We start from the raw sequence: 22,505 nt of genomic DNA on the forward strand, positions 1-22,505 counted from the left end.
TGGTGGTGGTGTGTAGCATCTATATACTGGGTGGTGGTGGTGGTGTGTAGCATCTATATACTGGGTGGTGGTGGTGGTGTGTAGCATCTATATACTGGGTGGTGGTGGTGGTGTGTAGCATCTATATACTGGGTGGTGGTGGTGGTGTGTAGCATCTATATACTGGGTGGTGGTGGTGGTGTGTAGCATCTATATACTGGGTGGTGGTGGTGGTGTGTAGCATCTATATACTGGGTGGTGGTGGTGGTGTGTAGCATCTATATACTGGGTGGTGGTGGTGGTGATGTTAGCATCTATATACTGGGTGGTGGTGGTGGTGTGTAGCATCTATATACTGGGTGGTGGTGGTGGTGTGTAGCATCTATATACTGGGTGGTGGTGGTGGTGTGTAGCATCTATATACTGGGTGGTGGTGGTATGTAGCATTTTCACTTTATAGCCTTTATTGGTTTTTACTGTCATAAAACAATTGTCAGAGATTTGAGGGCTGTCGGTGTCCACTGTATGATGTTAATAGGAGTCCACGGTATGACGTTAATAGGAGTCCACGGTATGAAGTTAATAGGAGTCCACGGTATGACGTTAATAGGAGTCCACGGTATGACGTTAATAGGAGTCCACGGTATGACGTTAATAGGAGTCCACGGTATGACGTTAATAGGAGTCCACGGTATGACGTTAATAGGAGTCCACGTTATGACGTTAATAGGAGTCCACGGTATGACGTTAATAGGAGTCCACGGTATGACGTTAATAGGAGTCCACGGTATGACGTTAATAGGAGTCCACGGTATGACGTTAATAGGAGTCCACGGTATGACGTTAATAGGAGTCCACGGTATGACGTTAATAGGAGTCCACGGTATGACGTTAATAGGAGTCCACGGTATGACGTTAATAGGAGTCCACGGTATGACGTTAATAGGAGTCCACGGTATGACGTTAATAGGAGTCCACGGTATGACGTTAATAGGAGTCCACGGTATGACGTTAATAGGAGTCCACGGTATGACGTTAATAGGAGTCCACGGTATGACGTTAATAGGAGTCCACGGTATGACGTTAATAGGAGTCCACGGTATGACGTTAATAGGAGTCCACGGTATGACGTTAATAGGAGTCCACGGTATGACGTTAATAGGAGTCCACGGTATGACGTTAATAGGAGTCCACGGTATGATGTTAACCTCTCTAGGACCGGCGGGACGAATTCGTCCCACCTACGTAACAGCCAGTTGAATCCTGTGGCGCGATTTTCAAAACCTTTGAAATGCTATTACTTCAATTTCTCAAACATATGACTATTTTACAGCTATTTAAAGACAAGACTCTCGTTAATCTAACCACACTGTCCGATTTCAAAAAGGCTTTACAACGAAAGCAAAACATTAGATTATGTCAGCAGAGTACCCAGCCAGAAATAATCAGACACCCATTTTTCAAGCTAGCATATAATGTCACAAAAACCCAGAAGACAGCTAAATGCAGCACTAACCTTTGATGATCTTCATCAGATGACACACCTAGGACATTATGTTATACAATGCATGCATGTTTTGTTCAATCAAGTTCATATTTATATCAAAAACCAGCTTTTTACATTAGCATGTGACGTTCAGAAAAAGCATACCCCCCGCAAACTTCCGGGGAATTTACTAACAATTTACTAAATTACTCACGATAAACGTTCACAAAAAGCATAACAATTATTTTAAGAATTATAGATACATTACTCCTCTATGCACTCGATATGTCCGATTTTAAAATAGCTTTTCGGATGAAGCACATTTTGCAATATAGTAGATAGCCCGGCATCACAGGGCTAGCTATTTAGACACCCGGCAAGTTTAGCCTTCACCAAAATCACATTTACTATAAGAAAAATGGTTTTACCTTTCCTGTTCTTCGTCAGAATGCACTCCCAGGACTTCTACTTCAATAACAAATGTAGGTTTGGTCCAAAATAATCCATAGTTATGTTCCAACAGCGACGTTTTGTTCGTGCGTTCTAGACACTATCCCAATGGTAAATAACGGTCATGCGCACGGCGCATTTTGTGACAAAAGATTTCTAAATATTTCATTACCGTACTTCGGCTGTTTAAAATCAATTTTTATGCCATTATTCTCGTAAAAAAGCGATAATATTCCGACCGGGAATCTGCAATTAGCTAAACAGCCGAAGGAAAATACTGCACGGGGTCGAATCGGGCACGCGCCTAATTCCATTGTCCTCTGATGGGCCACTTGGAAAAGGCGATCATGTGTTTCAGCCTGAGGCTGCCTCGTCATCGTTCAGGTTTTTCCCGGGCTCTGAGAGCCTATTGGAGCCGTAGGAAGTGTCACGTTACAGCTAAGATCCTGACTCTTCAATAAACAGAAGCAAGAACAACAACACCTTGTCAGACAGGCCACTTCCTGCATGAAATCTTCTCAGGTTTTTGCCTGCCATAGGAGTTCTGTTATACTCACAGACACCATTCAAACAGTTTTAGAAACTTTAGGGTGTTTTCTATCCAAAGCCAATAATTATATGCATATTCTAGTTACTGGGCAGGAGTCGTAACCAGATTAAATCGGGTACGTTTTTTATCCGGATGTGAAAATACTGCCCCCTAGCCCAAAGAAGTTAATAGGGTATGATGTTAACAACCCATCCTGGTCATGTTAACAACCCATCCTGGTCATGTTAACAACCCATCCTGGTCATGTTAACAACCCATCCTGGTCATGTTAAAACCTGTTGAGGATAGACGTTCCGCCATCGGGACCCCTCGCCAACAGCCAATGGAATAGCAGGGTGCGAAATACATTACAGAGGGAAAAAGAAGGAACGGCACGCCTGCGTGACCGCGCAGTAAAATACTCATTGGCCTCAGCCTAGCCCACTTGTTGAGTCCCCTCTTATTCTCTCCCCATTCACAGTAGACGCATGAAACAAGGTTCTAAAGACTGTTGACATCTAGTGGAAGCCTTAGGAAGTGCAAAATTACCCCACAGACACTGTAGTTTGGATAGGCAATCACTTGAAAAATTACAAACCTCAGATTTTCCACTTCCTAGTTGGATTTTTCTCAGGTTTTTGCCTGCCATATGAGTTCTGTTATACTCACAGACATCATTCAAACAGTTTTAGAAACTTCAGAGTGTTTTCTATCCAAATCTACTAATAATATGCAAATATTTGACTCTGGGCCCGAGTAGCAGGCAGTTTACTCTGGGCACGCTTTTCATCCGAACGTGAAAATACTGCCCTCTGTCCCAAATAGGTTCAACCCATCCTGGTCATGTTAGCAACCCATCCTTGTCATGTTAGCAACCCATCCTTGTCATGCATCCTTCACTCATGCTGCCAAACATACCCTCGTAAAACTGACCATCCTACCGATCCTCGACTTCGGCGATGTCATTTACAAAATAGCCTCCGACACTCTACTCAACAAATTCGATGCAGTCTATCACAGTGCCATCCGTTTTGTCACCAAAGCCCCATACACTACCCACCACTGCGACCTGTATGATCTCGTTGGCTGGCCCTCACTTCATACTCATCACCAAACCCACTGGCTCCAGGTCATCTACAAGTCTCTGCTATGTAAAGCCCCGCCTTATCTCAGCTCACTGGTCACCATAGCAGCACCCACCCGTAGCACGCGCTCCAGCAAGTATATCTCTCTGGTCACCCCCAAAGCCAATTCTTCCTTTGGCCGCCTCTCCTTCCAGTTCTCTGCTGCCAATGACTGGAACGAACTGCAAACATCTCTGAAGCTGGAGACTCTTACCTCCCTCGCTAGCTTTAAGCACCAGCTGTCAGAGCAGCTCACAGATCACTGCACCTGTACATAGCTCATCTGTAAATAGCCCATCCAATCTACCTCATCCCCATACTGTATTTATTTATTTATCTTGCTCCTTTGCACCCCAGTTTCTCTACTTGCACGTTCATCTTCTGCACATCCTACCATCCCAGTGTTTAATTGTTAAATTGTAATTACTTTGCCACCATGGCCTATTTATTGCTTTACCTCTTATCCTCCCTCACTTGCACATGCTGTATATAGATTTTTCTACTATATTATTGACTGTATGTTTGTTTATTCCATGTGTAACACTGTGTTGTTGTATGTGTCGAACTGCTTTGCTTTATTTTGGCCAGGTCGCAGTTGCAAATGAGAACTTGTTCTCAACTAGCCTACCTGGTTAAATAAAGGTGAAATAAATGTAAAAAAATTGTTAGTAACCCATCCTGGTAATGTTAGTAACCCATCCTGGTCATGTTAGTAACCCATCCTGGTCATGTTAGCATCCCAACCTAGTTGTTACTATTAGATTCCCCCTCTTTCTAAGTTTCTAGAGGAGATTTTCATCTTTGTCACATATTGAAATGCTCACAGAAAGTACCACAGTATGAGTCATAATACCCATAAAACCTAGCGGTCAAACAGGGGGAATGATTCCAGTCGTTTTTTCCCATAAGGGATTTTAGAAACTTAAAATAAGGGCTGTGTTTATGTAGGCTTATCCTGGCGTGACGTTCTGATAACTGTGTACATTTCTCTTGGACAAGGTAAGGTGTGTGTGCGTGTGTGTGTGCGTGTGTGTGTGTGCGTGTGTGTGTGTGTGTGTGAGAACTCAACAACAAAAAAGAACCGTCCTCTCACTGTCAACTGTTTTATTTTCAGCAAACTTAACAGGTGTAAATATTTGTATGAACCTAAGATTCAACAACTGAGACATAAACTGAACAAGTTCCACAGACATGTGACTAATAAAAATTGAATAATGTGTCCCTGAACAAAAGGGGGGGGGGGGGTCAAAATCAAAAGTAACAGTCAGTATCTGGTGTGGCCACCAGCTGCATTAACCTGTCTGGGGTATGTGGGACGATTTCGTCCCACCTACGTAACAGCTACTGAAATTCCAGTGGCGCGATTTTTGAATCGTTAGAAATACTATTACTTCAATTTCTCAAACATATGACTATTTTACAGCTATTTAAAGACAAGAATCTCGTTAATCTAACCCCACTGTCCGATTTCAAAAAGGCTTTACAACGAAAGCAAAACATTAGATTATGTCAGCAGAGTGCCCAGCCAGAAAAAATCAGACAGCCATTTTTCAAGCTAGCATATCATGTCACATAAACCCAAACCACAGCTAAATGCAGCACTAACCTTTGATGATCTTCATCAGATGACACACCTAGGACATTGTGTTATACAATACATGCATGTCTGTTCAATCAAGTTCATATTTATATCAAAAAACAGCTTTTTGCATTAGCATGTGACGTTCAGAAAACGCATAACCCCCGGCAAACTTCCGTTGAATTTACTAACAGTTTGCTAAATTACTCACGATAAACGTTCACAAAAAGCATAACAATTATTTTAAGAATTATAGATACATTACTCCTCTATGCACTCGATATGTCCGATTTTAAAATAGCTTTTCGGATGAAGCACATTTTGCAATAATCTAAGTACATAGCCCGGCATTACAGGGCTAGCTATTTAGATACCCACCCAGGTCAGCCTCCACCAAAATCACATTTCCTATAAGAAAAATGTTCTTACCTTGCTTGTTCTTCATCAGAATACACTGCCAGGACTTCTACTTCAATAACAAATGTAGGTTTGGTCCCAAATAATCCATCGTTATATCCAAACAGCGACGTTTTGTTCGTGAGTTCTAGAATGCTTCTTCCCGGTCTCGCGCATGGCGCATTGGCGTGTCAAAAATGTCTAAATATTCCATTACCGTACTTCGAAGCATGTCAACCGCTGTTTAAAACCAATTTTTATGCCATTTATGTCGTAGAGAAGTGATAATATTCCGACCGGGAGTATGCATTGAGCCTAAACAGCCGAATAAAATTTCTCCTCAGAAGCGACTCATGCACGCGCATCATTCAAAGGTCCTCGGAGCATCCACTTACAAAAGGCGATAATCTGTTTCAACCTGAGGCTCCCTCGTAAACCTTCAGTTATTTCGCGGGCTCTGAGAGCCTATTGGAGCCCTGGGAATTGTCACGTTACAGCTAAGATCCTTACTTTTCAATAAAAAGATGCAAGACGCACGACTCCTTGTCAGACAGGGTACTTCCTGCTTGAAACCTTGTCAGGTTTTTGCCTGCCATAGGAGTTCTGTTATACTCACAGACACCATTCAAACAGTTTTAGAAAATTCAGAGTGTTTTCTATCCAAACCTGAACAATAATATGCATATTCTAGCTTCTGAGTTGGTGTAGGAGGCAGTTAAAAATGGGAACATATTTTTTCCAAAATTCTCAATACTGCCCCCTACCCCAAACAGGTTAAGTACTGCAGTCCATCTCCTCATGGACTGCACCAGATTTGCCAGTTCTTGCTGTGAGATGTTACCCCACTCTTCCACCAAGGCACCTGCAAGTTCCCAGACATTTTTGGGGGGAATGGCCCTAGCCCTCATCCTCAGATCCAACAACGCCCCAGACCATGACGGACCCTCCAAATCGATCCCGCTCCAGAGTACAGGCCTCGGGGTAACGCTCATTCCTTCGACGATAAACGCGAATCCGACCATCACCCCTGGTGAGACGAAACTGCTCCTCGTCAGTGAAGAGTACTTTTTGCCAGTCCTGTCTGGTCCAGTGACAGTGGGTTTGTGCCTATTGGCGACGTTGTTGCCAGTGATGTCTGGTGAGGACCTGCCTTACAACAGGCCTACAAGCCCTCAGTCCAGCCTCTCTCAGCCTATTGCGGACAATCTGAGCACTGATGGAGGGATTGTGCATTTCTGGTGTAACTCAGGCAGTTGTTGTTACCATCCTGTACCTGTCCCGCAGGTGTGATGTTCGAATGTACCGATCCTGTGCAGGTGTTGTTACACGTGGCCTGCCACTGCGAAGACGATCAGCTGTCCGCCCTGTCTCCCTGTAGCGCTGTCTTAGGCGTCTCACAGTACGGACATTGCAATTTATTGCCCTGGCCACATCTGCAGTCCTCATGCCTCCTTGCAGCATGCATAAGGCACGCTCACGCAGATGAGCAGGGCCCCTGGGCGTCTTTCTTTTTGTGTTTTTCAGAGTCAGTAGTAAGGCCTTTTTAGTGTCCTAAGTTTTCATAACTGTGGCCTCAATTGCCAACCTTCTGTAAGCTGTTAGTGTCTTAACGACCGTTCCACAGGTGCATGTTCATTAATTGTTTATGGTTCATTGAACAAGCATGGGAAACAGTGTTTAAACCCTTTACAATTCTCACGTCCTGACCAGCAGAGGGCGTAATTGTATTAGTTTTGGTCAGGACGTGGCAGAGTTTTTGTTTTTCTATGTTTAGTTAATTGAGGTTGGACTCCCAATTGAAGGCAGGTGGGTTGAGTTGCCTTTGATTGGGAGTCCTATATAGTAGTGTGTGTTTTGGGCAGCACGGTTCACACTATTCAACAGCCAGTGAAAAATCAGAGCGCCACATTTAAAACCACAAATGTCATAATTCAAAGTTCTCAAACAAAGGACTATTTTTACACCATTTTAAAGGTACACGTCTCCTTAATTTAACCACATTGTCCGATTTCAAAAAGGCTTTACGGCGAAAGCATAAAGTTAGATTATGTTAGGACAGTTCCAACACAAGAAAAAGCACCCAGCCATTTTCCTAGAAAGGACAGGCGTCACAAAAACCAGAAAACCAGCTAAAATTATGCACTAACCTTTGACGATCTTCATCAGATGACACTCCTAGGACATCATGTTACACAATACATGCATTTTTTGTTCGATCAAGTTCATATTTATATCCATAAACCCCATTTTTACATTGGCGCGTGATGTTCAGAAAATATTTTACCTCCAATACTGCCGGTGAATCAGCACAACAATTTACAAAAATACTCACCATAAACGTTGATAAAATATTAAACTGTTATTCAAAGAATTATAGATGAACATCTCCTTTATGCAAACGCTGTGACAGATTTCAAAAAAGCTTCACGAGGAAAGCACACTTTGCAATAATCTGAGTATTGCGCTCAGAAAAATACACTAGGCAATACAGATACCCGCCATTTTGGAGTCATCTAAAATCATACATAGCATTAGAAATATTCACTTACCTTTGATGATCTTCATCAGAAGGCACTTCCAGGAATCCCAGGTCCACAATAAATGTTGTTTTGTTCGATAAAGTCCATAATTTATGTCCAAATAGCTCCTTGTTGTTAGCACGTTCAGTTAGCTACTCCAAGTGTAGGAAGCGCGCAGAAAATGTCACGACGAAAGTAAAAAAAAGTTATATTTACGTTTGTTCAAACATGTCAAACGTTGTATAGCATCAATCTTTAGGGCCTTTATCACTTAGAACTTCAATAATATTCCAACCGGACGATTCCATTGTCTTGAAAAACGTTTTGGAACACAGCTAACTCTCATGTCAATGCGCGCCAATGAACGCCAGTACCTTCCTGAGTCAACAACTTCCAACTTCCTCTGTTCGCTCTCTGTTCATCATAGACACCTCAAACAACTTTCTAACGACTGTTGACATCTAGTGGAAGCCTTAGGAAGTGACAAATGAACCCTAAGTCACTGTGTGTTCGATAGGCAATTACTTGAAAAGACTACAAGCACCAGAATTCTCACTTCCTGGTTAGATTTTTCTCAGGTTTTTGCCTGCCATATGAGTTCTGTTATACTCACAGACATCATTCAAACAGTTTTAGAAACTTCAGAGTGTTTTCTATCCAAATCTACTAATAATATGCATATTCTAGTTCCTGGGCCCGAGTAGTAGGCCATTTAATTTGGGTACGTTTTTCATCCGGCCGTGAAAATACTGCCCCCTACCCTAGAGAGGTTAAACCCTTTACAATGAAGATTTGTGAAGTTATTTGGATTTTTATGAATTGTCTGTCATAGACAGGTTCCTGAAAAAGGGACGTTTTCTTTTTTTGCTGAGTTTATGTATGTGTATACAGTACCAGTCAAAAGTTTGGACACACCTACTCATTCAACGGTTTTTCTTTATTTTTACTATTTTCTACATTGTAGAATAATAGTAGTGAATAATAGTGAAGACATCAAAACTATGAAAATAACACATGGAATCATGTTGTAACGAAAAAGTGTTAAAGAAAATAATATAAAATAATATTTTAGGTTCTCTGAAGTAGCCACACTTTGCCTTGATGACAGCTTTGCACACTCTTGGCATTCTCTCAACCAGCTTCACCTGGAATGCTCTTCCAACAGTCTTGAAGGAGTTCCTACACATGCTGAGCACTTGTTGGCTGCTTTTCCTTCACTCTGCAGTCCAACTCATCCTAAACCATCTCACTCGGGTTGAGGTCGGGTGATTGCGGAAACCAGGTCATCTGATGCAGCTCTCATCACTCTGTAGTAAAACAAGCCTGTAATGAGTAGGTGTGTCCAAACTTTTGACTGGTACTGTATATACAAAACCAACTCTTTCCAGGGTTTTTCTTTATTTTGACTATTTTCTACATTGTAGAATAACGTTGAAGACATTGGTGTTTACATGTCCTAATAATTATGTACCGTTCTAGTAACAACCCAACAATTGGCCACTATCTGTCTTTATAGCAAGTAAAGGGAGATTACATTTGAATAAATACATATTTTCATACATTTCTATTGAATAATAAATCTCAAGTTCTATACATATTTTCTGTACAAAAAGAATGCAGAGGTTAGATAGAAAGGTTTAGAACAAGCCCTTCTGTTACAAACCAAATGCTGGACTAGAAGCATGGGGTAATAATGTTGAGTTTTTTCCAGTGGAGATTAGTTTATGAACTGCCTGGCTGGGCTGTGGGACAGTGGAGATTAGTTGATGAATTTCCTGGCTGGGCTGTGGGACAGTGGATGTGTAGGAATGATTCAAATGGACCTGATAACAGCCATTTCCCAGGTAGTATTGTGAATAACTAATGGCTATTAACCAATCGGCATCCAGGATCCAAATGTACGGTTTTATAATGAGGGGATCTAGTCTAGATTAAATCTCATAGGAAGGACGTTTTATCATGTGGAGGTTTCATTCAGGTCTCTCTGTTTAACCGAATGCTCTGTCTTTGGCAGGAGAGAGACCAGACTCTCACTCTGACAGCAGTAAGAGTCCTTCAGAGGAACCAGACCCAGAGACTCCCAAACCAGTGAGACGACTCAACTGCTCTCAGTGTAATAAGAGTTTCAAGTTGTCATGGAACCTAAAAGAGCATGAGAGGGCACACACGGGAGAAAAGCCTTTCCACTGCTCCCAGTGTGGAAAGAGGTTTCCACGATCACAGAACCTAAAAATACATCAGAGGACACACACAGGGGAGAAACCTTTTCTCTGCTCCCAGTGTGGAAAGTGTTTTACCCAGTTATGGAGCCTGAACAAACATAATAGAATACACACAGGAGAAAAACCTTACCACTGTTCCCACTGTGGAAAGAATTTTAGGTTGTTGGATAAGCTGAAGGAGCATGAGAGGACACACACAGGGGAGAAACCTTACCATTGCTCTTTGTGTGAAAAGAGTTTTACCCAATTAGCTTACCGAAAAGAGCATGAAAGGAAACACACTGAAGAAAAGACTTACCAATGTTCCCAGTGTGGAAAGAGATTTTCACGATCACAGGAACTAAATTCACATGAGAGGACACACACAGGGGAGAAACTTCACCACTGCTCCCATTGTAAAAAGTGTTTTATGCACTTAGGGAGCCTGAACAAACATAATAGAATACACACAGGAGAAAAGCCTTACCCCTGTGCCCATTGTGGAAAGAGATTTTCTAGGTCACAGGACCAAAAATCACATGAGAGGACACACACAGGGGAGAAACCTTACCATTGCTCCCTATGCGAAAAGGATTTTACCCATTTAGGGAGCCTGAACAAACATAAGAAGAGAATACACTCTGGAGTGAGGCCTTACTCATGTTCCCATTGCCTAATGAATTTCAGGTTGTTAAATAACCTTAAGGAGCATGAGAGGACACACACATCTTACCATGGTCCCAGTGGAAAATATTTGACCAATTTAGGGAAACAATAAGATCATGAGAGGACACACGGGAGAAATCACGCAGTTGTTCCCAGTGTGGAAAGAGTTTTACCCAGTTAGGGAGCCTGAAAAGGCATGAGAACACACACACACACACAGGGGAGGATAAGCTCACAGCTTGGAAAGAGTTCTAGTTAGGGAACCTAATTGTGGGAAGACATTTTCCTAGACGGAGGACCTGAATTCACATGACAGAATGGACAGGCTGTGTTCTGACTTATAATGATTGTTGTTTTATGCTTTTTCCTCTGGAGACATGATTATGTCTAAAATCAGATAATTTTAAAATGTATTTTGTTTTGATTCTAGACTTTGATAGATTGGATACATGTAAGAACCCTTAGATGTTCATGACATGATTTGGATATGTTAAAATGTAAATTATTAATTGGATGAATATAGTGTGTATTTCTTGATTCTAACCTTGAAACCTCAGGAAATGTATTTTTGTTTCATTTAGTTCATTTGTGTTCTAGTCTCCAAGCTAAAGATGTATGAAAATGTCTTCAAAAAGAAAGGAGGACCAAGGCATCTTCATATAATTAATTAAAATGCCTTTATTAGTATGGCATGTTCAATAGAAACAATGTTTTTAAAAAACCGACGCTTTTCGGCTGCATGGCCTTCATCAGGGTGTACAAAGAAATAATACAATGTTCTCTGTTTAACAGCTTTTCCAATTAACCCTAATTAGAAGGGGGAGTGGTTAAAATTGATTGGAAAAGCTGTTAAACAGAGCACTCTGTAGGGTAGCACCATGGTGTAGCGTGCTCTCTCTCGTAGAGGGGGAATTTCATGACTCTCCTGTGAAGATCAAAAGGATTAGGTTACATAGGGTCCTCTACAGCATGCTCTCTCTCGTAGAGGGGGGGAGAGCGAGAAGTCGACTGTTTTATGGTCGGTCATAAAATACACTGCCCCTATGCTCTGTAGTGTTCGAGATTGGAATGTAAACTGTGAAACACGGAGAGACCCTTGGACAATAATTAAACAATATTTATATTTTTGAGAATATGGGAGTGGTCCGTGGACACTTAAGGGTCAGTCATGACGAGTGTGCTTTATTTAGTGATCTCATGAAGGACAGGAAACACTCCTTACTGTGTCTTTGGTTGTGTACACTTTTTAATTATTGGGGTTACATCTACATATTGTGAAACATATGTGATTAAACATGAAACTTTTTGTGAAAAGATGTAATGTGATGTTAACCTTCTAAATGAGAAAATATGGGTTTTCATGTAAAGTTTACCAAACCAGGGGCCACGGCCATGTGAGCATAGACATCATGTCGGCATCATGGACCACCCTTTTCTCAGAAGTATATAAAACCCACTCCTGACGAAATTTACATCAGACCACGCAAACGTAAGCTACGGTTGCAAATTGTTGAATTTCTAAGACCAGAAAATAAGAAGCGGTAGCTACAAGTTCAAATGGTTGCACTACAACTCTACCAAAGGACAAGACTATACAGCGTGGAGCATTGGCTACACGGCTGGAAATGGTTCAACTCTGAGACTATCGATTCACTACAGAAGTAAGAAGTCCTAGGCTGTCAACCTACCAGTCTGCAGCCAGAAATGTACGAAGCCTAGGACAAGAATACCGACAACCGCCGAAACATCTACAGTATTCTATGCGACAACCATGCCTGACGTATCCATTATGAACACAACCAGAGACTTTGTCGATTGACTCTCCAGCAGATGGACCGGCGACCACAGAGAGAGACAACAAGACAGTCATAAATATGTCAATTTCATTTATTTTCAAATGGGCGGTAGTTCATGTTAACTTCTTTTGGCTCAAATCCCGTTAACGGGATCGATTTGACAACAGCCAGTGAAATTGCAGGGCGCCAAATTCAAACAACAGAAATCTCATAGTTAAAATTCCTCAAACATACAAGTATTATACACCATTTTAAAGATAAACTTCTTGTTAATTATATGCAACGCAGGACACGTTAGATAAACAAACTAGTAATATCATCAACCATGTGTAGTTAACTAGTGATTATGTTAAGATTGATAGTTTTTTATAAGATAAGTTTAATGCTAGCTAGCAACTTACCTTGGCTTCTTGCTGCCCTCGCGTAACAGGTAGTCAGCCTGCCATGCAGGCTCCTCGTGGATTGCAATGTAAGGCAGGTGGTTAGAGCGTTGGACTAGTAACCGGAAGGTTGTAAAAACGAATCCCCGAATCCCCCCTTAACAAGGCAGTTAACCCACGTTCCTAGGCCGTCATTGAAAATAAGAATGTGTTCTTAATCTGACTTGCCTAGTTAAATAAAGGTGTAAAAAAAAAAAATGTAAAAAATACATATAAATCGGTGGCCAAAAATACCGATTACCGATTGTTATGAAAACTTGAAATCGGCCCTAATTAATCGGCCATTCCGATTAATCGGTCGACCTCTAGTCTACACCCCCTTTCCTTTGACTACCAAGCCGTCATATCAGTTTCGTCCACTAGGGACTTTTTCTTTGTATCATGTAATACCCCATGTATGAACTAATTGTGTGTGTTTTCATGTATTTCTGTGACTTGATTAGTTAGTTAGTAAATAAATAATTTTAACCAATTTGTATATAGCTGATTCATAATTTATGCTAGGGTTCATGCAGATATCCAAGGGTTTGCGACGTTCAGTAATCAGAACTGATGAGGTACAATTCATTAATAAGTGACTCTTTTGATAAGATATGAAAAGAGTTGATTTGGGAAATAGAGACTCTATAAACATTTTCTCGTGGTGCCCCGACTTCCTAGTTAATTAAAGTTTAAATGATTCGTATAATCACGTAATAATAATTACACAGAGAATTGATTTGATAAAATAACAGTCTTCACATTTTTAATGATAGTCACGGAATGACACTACCATGACATTTTGTCTTCTACAGTGGTCCTCCTTTATGGGATAAACCAGTCCTTTATGGTTATGGGTTTAACTGTATAGGATAAACCAGTCCTTTATGGGTATGGGTTCAGCTGTATAGAATAAACCAGTCCTTTATGGTTATGGGTTCAGCTGTATAGGATAAACCAGTCCTTTATGGGTATGGGTTCAGCTGTATAGGATAAACCAGTCCTTTATGGGTATGGGTTCAGCTGTATAGGATAAACCAGTTCTTTATGGTTATGGATTCAGCTGTATAGGATAATCCAGTCCTTTATGGTCATGGGTTCAGCTGTATAGGATAAACCAGTCCTTTATGGTTATGGGTTCAGCTGTATAGGATAAACCAGTCCTTTATGGGTATGGGTTCAGCTGTATAGGATAAACCAGACCTTTATGGTTATGGGTTCAGCTGTATAGGATAAACCAGTCCTTTATGGTTATGGGTTCAACTGTATAGGATAAACCAGTCCTTTATGGGTATGGGTTCAGCTGTATAGAATAAACCAGTCCTTTATGGTTATGGGTTCAGCTGTATAGGATAAACCAGTCCTTTATGGGTATGGGTTCAGCTGTATAGGATAAACCAGTCCTTTATGGGTATGGGTTCAGCTGTATAGGATAAACCAGTTCTTTATGGTTATGGATTCAGCTGTATAGGATAATCCAGTCCTTTATGGTCATGGGTTCAGCTGTATAGGATAAACCAGTCCTTTATGGTTATGGGTTCAGCTGTATAGGATAAACCAGTTCTTTATGGTTATGGATTCAGCTGTATAGGATAATCCAGTCCTTTATGGGTATGGGTTCAGCTGTATAGGATAAACCAGTCCTTTATGGTTATGGATTCAGCTGTATAGGATAATCCAGTCCTTTATGGTTATGGGTTCAGCTGTATAGGATAAACCAGTCCTTTATGGGTATGGGTTCAGCTGTATAGGATAAACCAGTCCTTTATGGTTATGGGTTCAGCTGTATAGGATAAACCAGTTCTTTATGGTTATGGATTCAGCTGTATAGGATAAACCAGTCCTTTATGGTTATGGGTTCAGCTGTATAGGATAAAATAGTCCTTTATGGTTATGGGTTCAGCTGTATAGGATAAACCAGTCCTTTATGGTTATGGGTTCAGCTGTATAGGATAAACCAGTCCTTTATGGGTATGGGTTCAGCTGTATAGGATAAACCAGTCCTTTATGGTTGTGGGTTCAGCTGTATAGGATAAACCAGTCCTTTATGGGTATGGGTTCAGCTGTATAGGATAAACCAGTCCTTTATGGGTATGGGTTCAGCTGTATAGGATAAACCAGTCCTTTATGGTTATGGGTTCAGCTGTATAGGATAATACGTGTTGACTCACCCCGTCGGCATCTCCGAGTTCCATCGGTCACTCACAGAGGCTTCGGTATGAAACCGCTACCCAGCTTACCAGCTTCACTTGCAGTCAGATCACTTCTTCCTGTGGAGAACACAATGTTCAGGACTTCAAACAAATGTCTATAGAGCTCAGCCTCCGGCATCTAGCCAGGAGCCCCCCCCCCCCCCCGTACTGAACTAAAACATCCCCTTAAATTTCCCAGGTGTGTTGTTCATTCTATAGTTTCTAGCCAAGCACACTGGTTGTTCATTCTATAGTTTCTAGCCAAGCACACTGGTTGTTCATTCTATAGTTTCTAGCTAATCGCACTGGTTGTTCATTCTATAGTTTTTCACCAATCACACTGGTTGTTCATTCAATAGTTTCTAGCCAATCACACTGGTTGTTCATTCTATATTTTCTAGCCAATCACACTGGTTGTTCATTCTATAGTTTTTCACCAATCACACTGGTTGTTCATTCTAAACAGAAATGGTTGCTATGCAGGCTGACGAACATTCTTCTCCCTGCTAGCTAGCCAACTAAAGCTAATAGTCATATCCGGCCAGGTGGACTGGGGACAGCAAGGAGTCATCATGCCAGGTAGTCCCGAGGCATGGTCCTAGGGCTCAGGTCCTCCGAGAGAAAGAGAGAATTAGAGAGAGCATATTTAAATTCACACAGGACACCGGATAAGACAAGAGAATACTCCAGATGAAACAGACTGACCCTAGCCCTCCGGCACATAAACTACTGCAGCATAAATACTGGAGGCTGAGACAGGAGGGATCAGAAGACACTGTGGCCCCATCCGATGATACCCCCGGACACGGCCAAACAGGCAGGATATAACCCCACCCACTTTGCCAAAGCACAGCCCCCACACCACTAGAGGGATGTCTACAACCACCAACTTACCGTCCGAAGACAAGGCCGAGTATAGCCCACAAAAATCTCCGCCATGGCACAACCCAAGGGGGGGGCGCCAACCCAGACAGGAAGACCACGTCAGTGACTCAACCAACTCAAGTGACGCACCCCTCCCATGGACGGAGATCACATTCGTTCCCTATGGCAGGGCAGAGATCACGTTTGTTCCCTATGGCAGGGCAGAGATCACGTTCGTTCCCTATGGCAGGGCAGAGATCACGTTTCAAAATGTCAACATTGTTTCTGTAGTGGCTTCAAACAACGTCCCAATATTCTAATTAGCCTCTTCCTTTAGACCTTTACAAGGATGTTTTAGCACGTCTCCATGTGTCCAAGAAAATGTCTAAGATAACAAAATCACATTCATTATACTTAAGGGTTTGTCACAGTTATTTTGTTGTTGAATGGTAAAGAAAACAATTTGTCCAGGTAAACATAGACCGGTCCCAGTTGGTAATGATGGTAAACACAGACCGGTTCCAGTTGGTAATGATGGTAAACACAGACCGGTTCCAGTTGATAATGATGGTAAACACAGACCGGTCCCAGTTGATAATGATGGTAAACACAGACCGGTCCCAGTTGATAATGATGGTAAACACAGACCGGTTCCAGTTGATAATGATGGTAAACACAGACCGATCCCAGTTGGTAATGATGGTAAACACAGACCGATCCCAGTTGGTAATGATGGTAAACACAGACCGGTTCCAGTTGATAATGATGGTAAACACAGACCGGTTCCAGTTGATAATGATGGTAAACACAGACCGATCCCAGTTGATAATGATGGTAAACACAGACCGGTCCCAGTTGATAATGATGGTAAACACAGACCGATCCCAGTTGATAATGATGGTAAACACAGACCGGTTCCAGTTGATAATGATGGTAAACACAGACCGGTTCCAGTTGATAATGATGGTAAACACAGACCGGTTCCAGTTGATAATGATGGTAAACACAGACCGGTCCCAGTTGATAATGATGGTAAACACAGACCGATCCCAGTTGATAATGATGGTAAACACAGACCGGTTCCAGTTGATAATGATGGTAAACACAGACCGGTTCCAGTTGATAATGATGGTAAACACAGACCGGTCCCAGTTGATAATGATGTTAAACACAGACCGGTCCCAGTTGATAATGATGGTAAACACAGACCGGTCCCAGTTGATAATGATGGTAAACACAGACCGGTCCTAGTTGATAATGATGGTAAACACAGACCGACCGGTTCCAGTTGATAATGATGGTAAAACAGGTTGTAATTGATGTTGATGGTAAAACAGGTTGTAATTGATGTTGATGGTAAAACAGGTTGTAATTGATGTTGATAGTAAAACAGGTTGTAATTGATATTGATGGTAAAACAGGTTGTAATTGATATTGATGGTAAAACAGGTTGTAATTGATATTGATGGTAAAACAGGTTGTAATTGATATTGATGGTAAAACAGGTTGTAATTGATATTGATGGTAAAACAGGTTGTAATTGATGTTGATGGTAAAACAGGTTGTAATTGATGGTAAAACAGGTTCTAATTGATGTTGATGGTAAAACAGGTTGTAATTGATGTTGATGGTAAAACAGGTTGTAATTGATGTTGATGGTAAAACAGGTTGTAATTGATATTGATGGTAAAACAGGTTGTAATTGATGTTGATGGTAAAACAGGTTGTAATTGATATTGATGGTAAAACAGGTTGTAATTGATATTGATGGTAAAACAGGTTGTAATTGATGTTGATGGTAAAACAGGTTGTAATTGATATTGATGGTAAAACAGGTTGTAATTGATATTGATGGTAAAACAGGTTGTAATTGATGTTGATGGTAAAACAGGTTGTAATTGATGTTGATGGTAAAACAGGTTGTAATTGATATTGATGGTAAAACAGGTTGTAATTGATATTGATGGTAAAACAGGTTGTAATTGATGTTGATGGTAAAACAGGTTGTAATTGATATTGATGGTAAAACAGGTTGTAATTGATGTTGATGGTAAAACAGGTCCCAGTTGATATTGTTGGTAACCCCTTATGTACCAATCTAGCCTCATCTTAACTTAACCCGTTATGCACCACTGGGGTAACCCATCTTAACTTAACCCGTTATGCACCACTGGGGTAACCCATCTTAACTTAACCCGTTATGTACCACTGGGGTAACCCATCTTAACTTAACCCGTTATGCACCACTGGGGTAACCCATCTTAACTTAACCCGTTATGTACCACTGGGGTAACCCATCTTAACTTAACCCGTTATGTACCACTGGGGTAACCCATCTTAACTTAACCCGTTATGTACCACTGGGGTAACCCATCTTAACTTAACCCGTTATGTACCACTGGGGTAACCCATCTTAACTTAACCCGTTATGTACCACTGGGGTAACCCATCTTAACTTAACCCGTTATGTACCACTGGGGTAACCCATCTTAACTTAACCCGTTATGTACCACTGGGGTAACCCATCTTAACTTAACCCGTTATGTACCACTGGGGTAACCCATCTTAACTTAACCCGTTATGTACCATTCTAACCCCATCTTAACCCTATATGTACCATTCTAACCCCATCTTAACCCCTAATGTACCATTCTAGCCCCATCTTAACCCGTTATGTACCATTCTAACCCCATCTTAACCCCTAATGTACCATTCTAGCCCCATCTTAACCCCTAATGTACCATTCTAGCCCCATCTTAACCCCTTATGTACCATTCTAGCCCCATCTTAACCCGTTATGTACCATTCTAGCCCCATCTTAACCCCTAATGTACCATTCTAGCCCCATCTTAACCCGTTATGTACCACTGGGGTAACCCATCTTAACTTAACCCGTTATGTACCACTGGGGTAACCCATCTTAACTTAACCCGTTATGTACCATTCTAACCCCATCTTAACCCTATATGTACCATTCTAACCCCATCTTAACCCCTAATGTACCATTCTAGCCCCATCTTAACCCGTTATGTACCATTCTAACCCCATCTTAACCCCTAATGTACCATTCTACCCCATCTTAACCCCTAATGTACCATTCTAGCCCCATCTTAACCCCTAATGTACCATTCTAACCCCATCTTAACCCCTAATGTACCATTCTAGCCCCATCTTAACCCGTTATGTACCATTCTAACCCCATCTTAACCCCTAATGTACCATTCTAGCCCCATCTTAACCCCTAATGTACCATTCTAGCCCCATCTTAACCCCTAATGTACCATTCTAACCCCATCTTAACCCCTAATGTACCATTCTAGCCCCATCTTAACCCCTAATGTACCATTCTAGCCCCATCTTAACCCCTAATGTACCATTCTAGCCCCATCTTAACCCCTAATGTACCATTCTAGCCCCATCTTAACCCCTAATGTACCATTCTAACCCCATCTTAACCCCTAATGTACCATTCTAGCCCCATCTTAACCCCTAATGTACCATTCTAACCCCATCTTAACCCCTTATGTACCATTCATCCCCCATCTTAACCCCTTATGTACCACTGGGGTAACCCATCTTAACTTAACTCTTTATGTACCAATCTAGTAGCAAACCAACAATTAGCCACTAAGTGTCATTATAGTAATTAAAGAGATTACACATAAATATATAAACATGTTCCATACATTGCTGTTTAATAATGAGTCACCAAAATAAGTTATATACATATTTTCTTTTACATACAAAATGTGTAACAATTGCCGAGGTTGGAGAGGCAAATAGCACGATTTGTACAAATCCCCTTTTTTGTAAACCAAATGCTAGTCTGTAAGCATGGGGTAATAATGGCTAAATGAGTCTTTGTAGTGGACATTAGTTAATGAATTGCCTGGCAGGGCTGTGGGACAGTGGAGATTAGTTGATGAATTGCCTGGCAGGGCTGTGGGACAGTGGATAATAGTTGATGAATTGCCTGGCAGGGCTGTGGGACAGTGGAGATTAGTTGATGAATTGCCTGGCAGGGCTGTGGGACAGTGGATGTGTAGGAATAATTCAAATGGAACTGCTAACAGCCATTACCCGGGATTAACATGAATAACTAACAGCTATCAACCAATCAGCATCAAGGATCCACATTTTGTGTTTCATAATAAGGGATCTAGTCTGGATTAAACCTCATAGGAAAACAGTTTTATAATGGAGGTTTCATTCAGGTCTCTGTGTTTAACTAAATACTCTGTTTAACAAAATAATCTGTTTGTTTTTGGCAGGAGAGAGTCTAGACTCTCAATCTGACAGCAGAAAGAGTCCTTCAGGGGAACCAGACCCTGAGACGCCCAATCCAGCGATGCAACACCACTGCTTCCAGTGTAATATGAGTTTTAAGTGGTCATGGAAGCTGAAAGAGCATGAAAGGAAACACACAGGAGAAAAGCCCTTCCAATGCTCCCAGTGTGGAAATAGATTCTCACGAGCACATGACCTAAAATCACACGAGAGGACACACACAGGGGAAAAACCACACAATTGCTCACAGTGTGGAAAGCTTTTTTCCCATTTAGGGAATCTGAACAAACATAAGAGAATACACTCTGGAGAGAAGCCTTACCCCTGTTCTCATTGTGGAAAGAATTTTAGGTTGTCAGGTAACCTGAAAACGCATGAGAGGACACACACAGGGGAGAAACCTTACCATTGCTCCCTGTGTGGAAAGGATTTTACCAAGTTAGGAAACCTGAAAGATCATGAGAAGAAACACACAGGAGAAAAGCCTTACCACTGCTCCAATTGTGGAAAGAGATTTTCAACATCATCGGACTTAAAAAAGCATGAGATGACGCACACAGGGGAAAAATCTTACCATTGCTCTCAGTGTGGAAATAGTTTTTTACGATCACATGACCTAAAATCACATGAGCGGACACACACAGGGGAAAAACCACACAGTTGCCCCCAGTGTGGAAAGTGTTTTTTGCATTTAGGGAACCTGAACAAACATAAGAAAATACACTCTGGAGAGAAGCCTTATCCCTGTTCCCATTGTGGAAAGTTTTTTAGGTCGTTAGATAACATGAAGGAGCATGAAAAGACACACAGAGGTAAGAAGCTTTACCATTGCGCCTTGTGCGGAAAGAGATATTCACGATCACATGACCTAAAATCACATAAAAGGAAACACACAGGGGAAGAAAACACACAATTACACACACAGGGGAAAAATCACACAATTGGTCCCAGTGTGGAAAGAATTTAACGCAGTTAGAGAACCGTTCCCATTGTGTAACTATATTTTCCTGATCACATTACCTAATTTCACCTCAAATCAAACCAAGCTATATTTATACAGCACATTTCAGACATGGAGTGCAACACAATGGGCTTCACAGGAAAAAATAATTGAAAAAAAAACCCTGAAATATTTACGACACAACAAACATAAGAGGATAAAAAAAAGAAGATTTGCAATAAAAACATTTGTGCCCAACTGTGGATAAAAACACTGTTGGGCTAGCACTGCTAGCATTTGTCTGCTCCGTTTTCATGATGGCTAGCAGCTAATTGCTACTTAACAGGAATCCAGGTCACAAACTTGCGGTGCCAGCCGTAAAGGCTGACTGCATTGCGGAACCAGTAGCAATTGCTACTGGTTCCCACAGGACCCACAGGAGCAACCAGGGTCAAGCATCCCGCCCATAGGGATGTCAACAGATCTCCCACCAAGTCAAATCGAGGACTCAAACCATTTATATATTTTGTGAAATTAATACCAAGTATGTCTACTTCACCATCAGCCCATTTTATAGGTAAACTACAGGGTCATGTATAAGCTGTATTTTTTAAAGATCCAATTCGTAATATTGTACACTTATCATAATTAGGAGTCCAGAAAAGTTATCAGATCTTCAATAAGATATTGCAGGGATCTAGCTTGCAGGCTTAATATAAAACGTGAGTCATTGGCATACATGGACACCTTGTTGTTTTTAAGCCTTGGATTTCTAATCGTCTAATGTTGTTGTTAGAGCCAATTTGGACATATTAGTATAAAAGACAGAACATACAGAGCTCCATGTATGTTTGTGTAAATATATTATATATTTATGTATATGATGAAATATCAGGTACCTTTATGATTTATATTGACCTGATTGAGATATATTCCTTTATTAGTGGAACTTCATTAGTGGAACAAGTTTTTGTTCCCCCTCTTGCCCATTCATTGTACTGTGGTAAGTGTGTTAGTGATAGGATAAAGGCAGGAAGTTGGGACTTCGGGGGAGGAGAGTCCTAGCTAGACACGGGTG

At 41.3% G+C, this 22,505-nt stretch overlaps 1 protein-coding gene across 1 annotated transcript in view; it reads left to right on the plus strand.

The window, feature by feature from the left end:
* Positions 1 to 528: 528 nt before the first annotated feature.
* The window catches only part of LOC115182222 (zinc finger protein 883-like), a 36,489-nt gene continuing 14,512 nt past the window's right edge, over positions 529 to 22,505 (plus strand). Inside the window, exons 1-2 of the mRNA XM_029743845.1 lie at positions 529 to 1,126; positions 10,077 to 10,269. Coding sequence (XP_029599705.1) covers positions 529 to 1,126; positions 10,077 to 10,269 — 791 coding nt within the window. The remainder of the gene's footprint in view (positions 1,127 to 10,076; positions 10,270 to 22,505) is intronic.

This window comes from Salmo trutta, unplaced genomic scaffold (genome assembly GCF_901001165.1).
Source record: "Salmo trutta unplaced genomic scaffold, fSalTru1.1, whole genome shotgun sequence".
Classification (NCBI taxonomy): Eukaryota; Metazoa; Chordata; class Actinopteri; order Salmoniformes; family Salmonidae; genus Salmo; species Salmo trutta.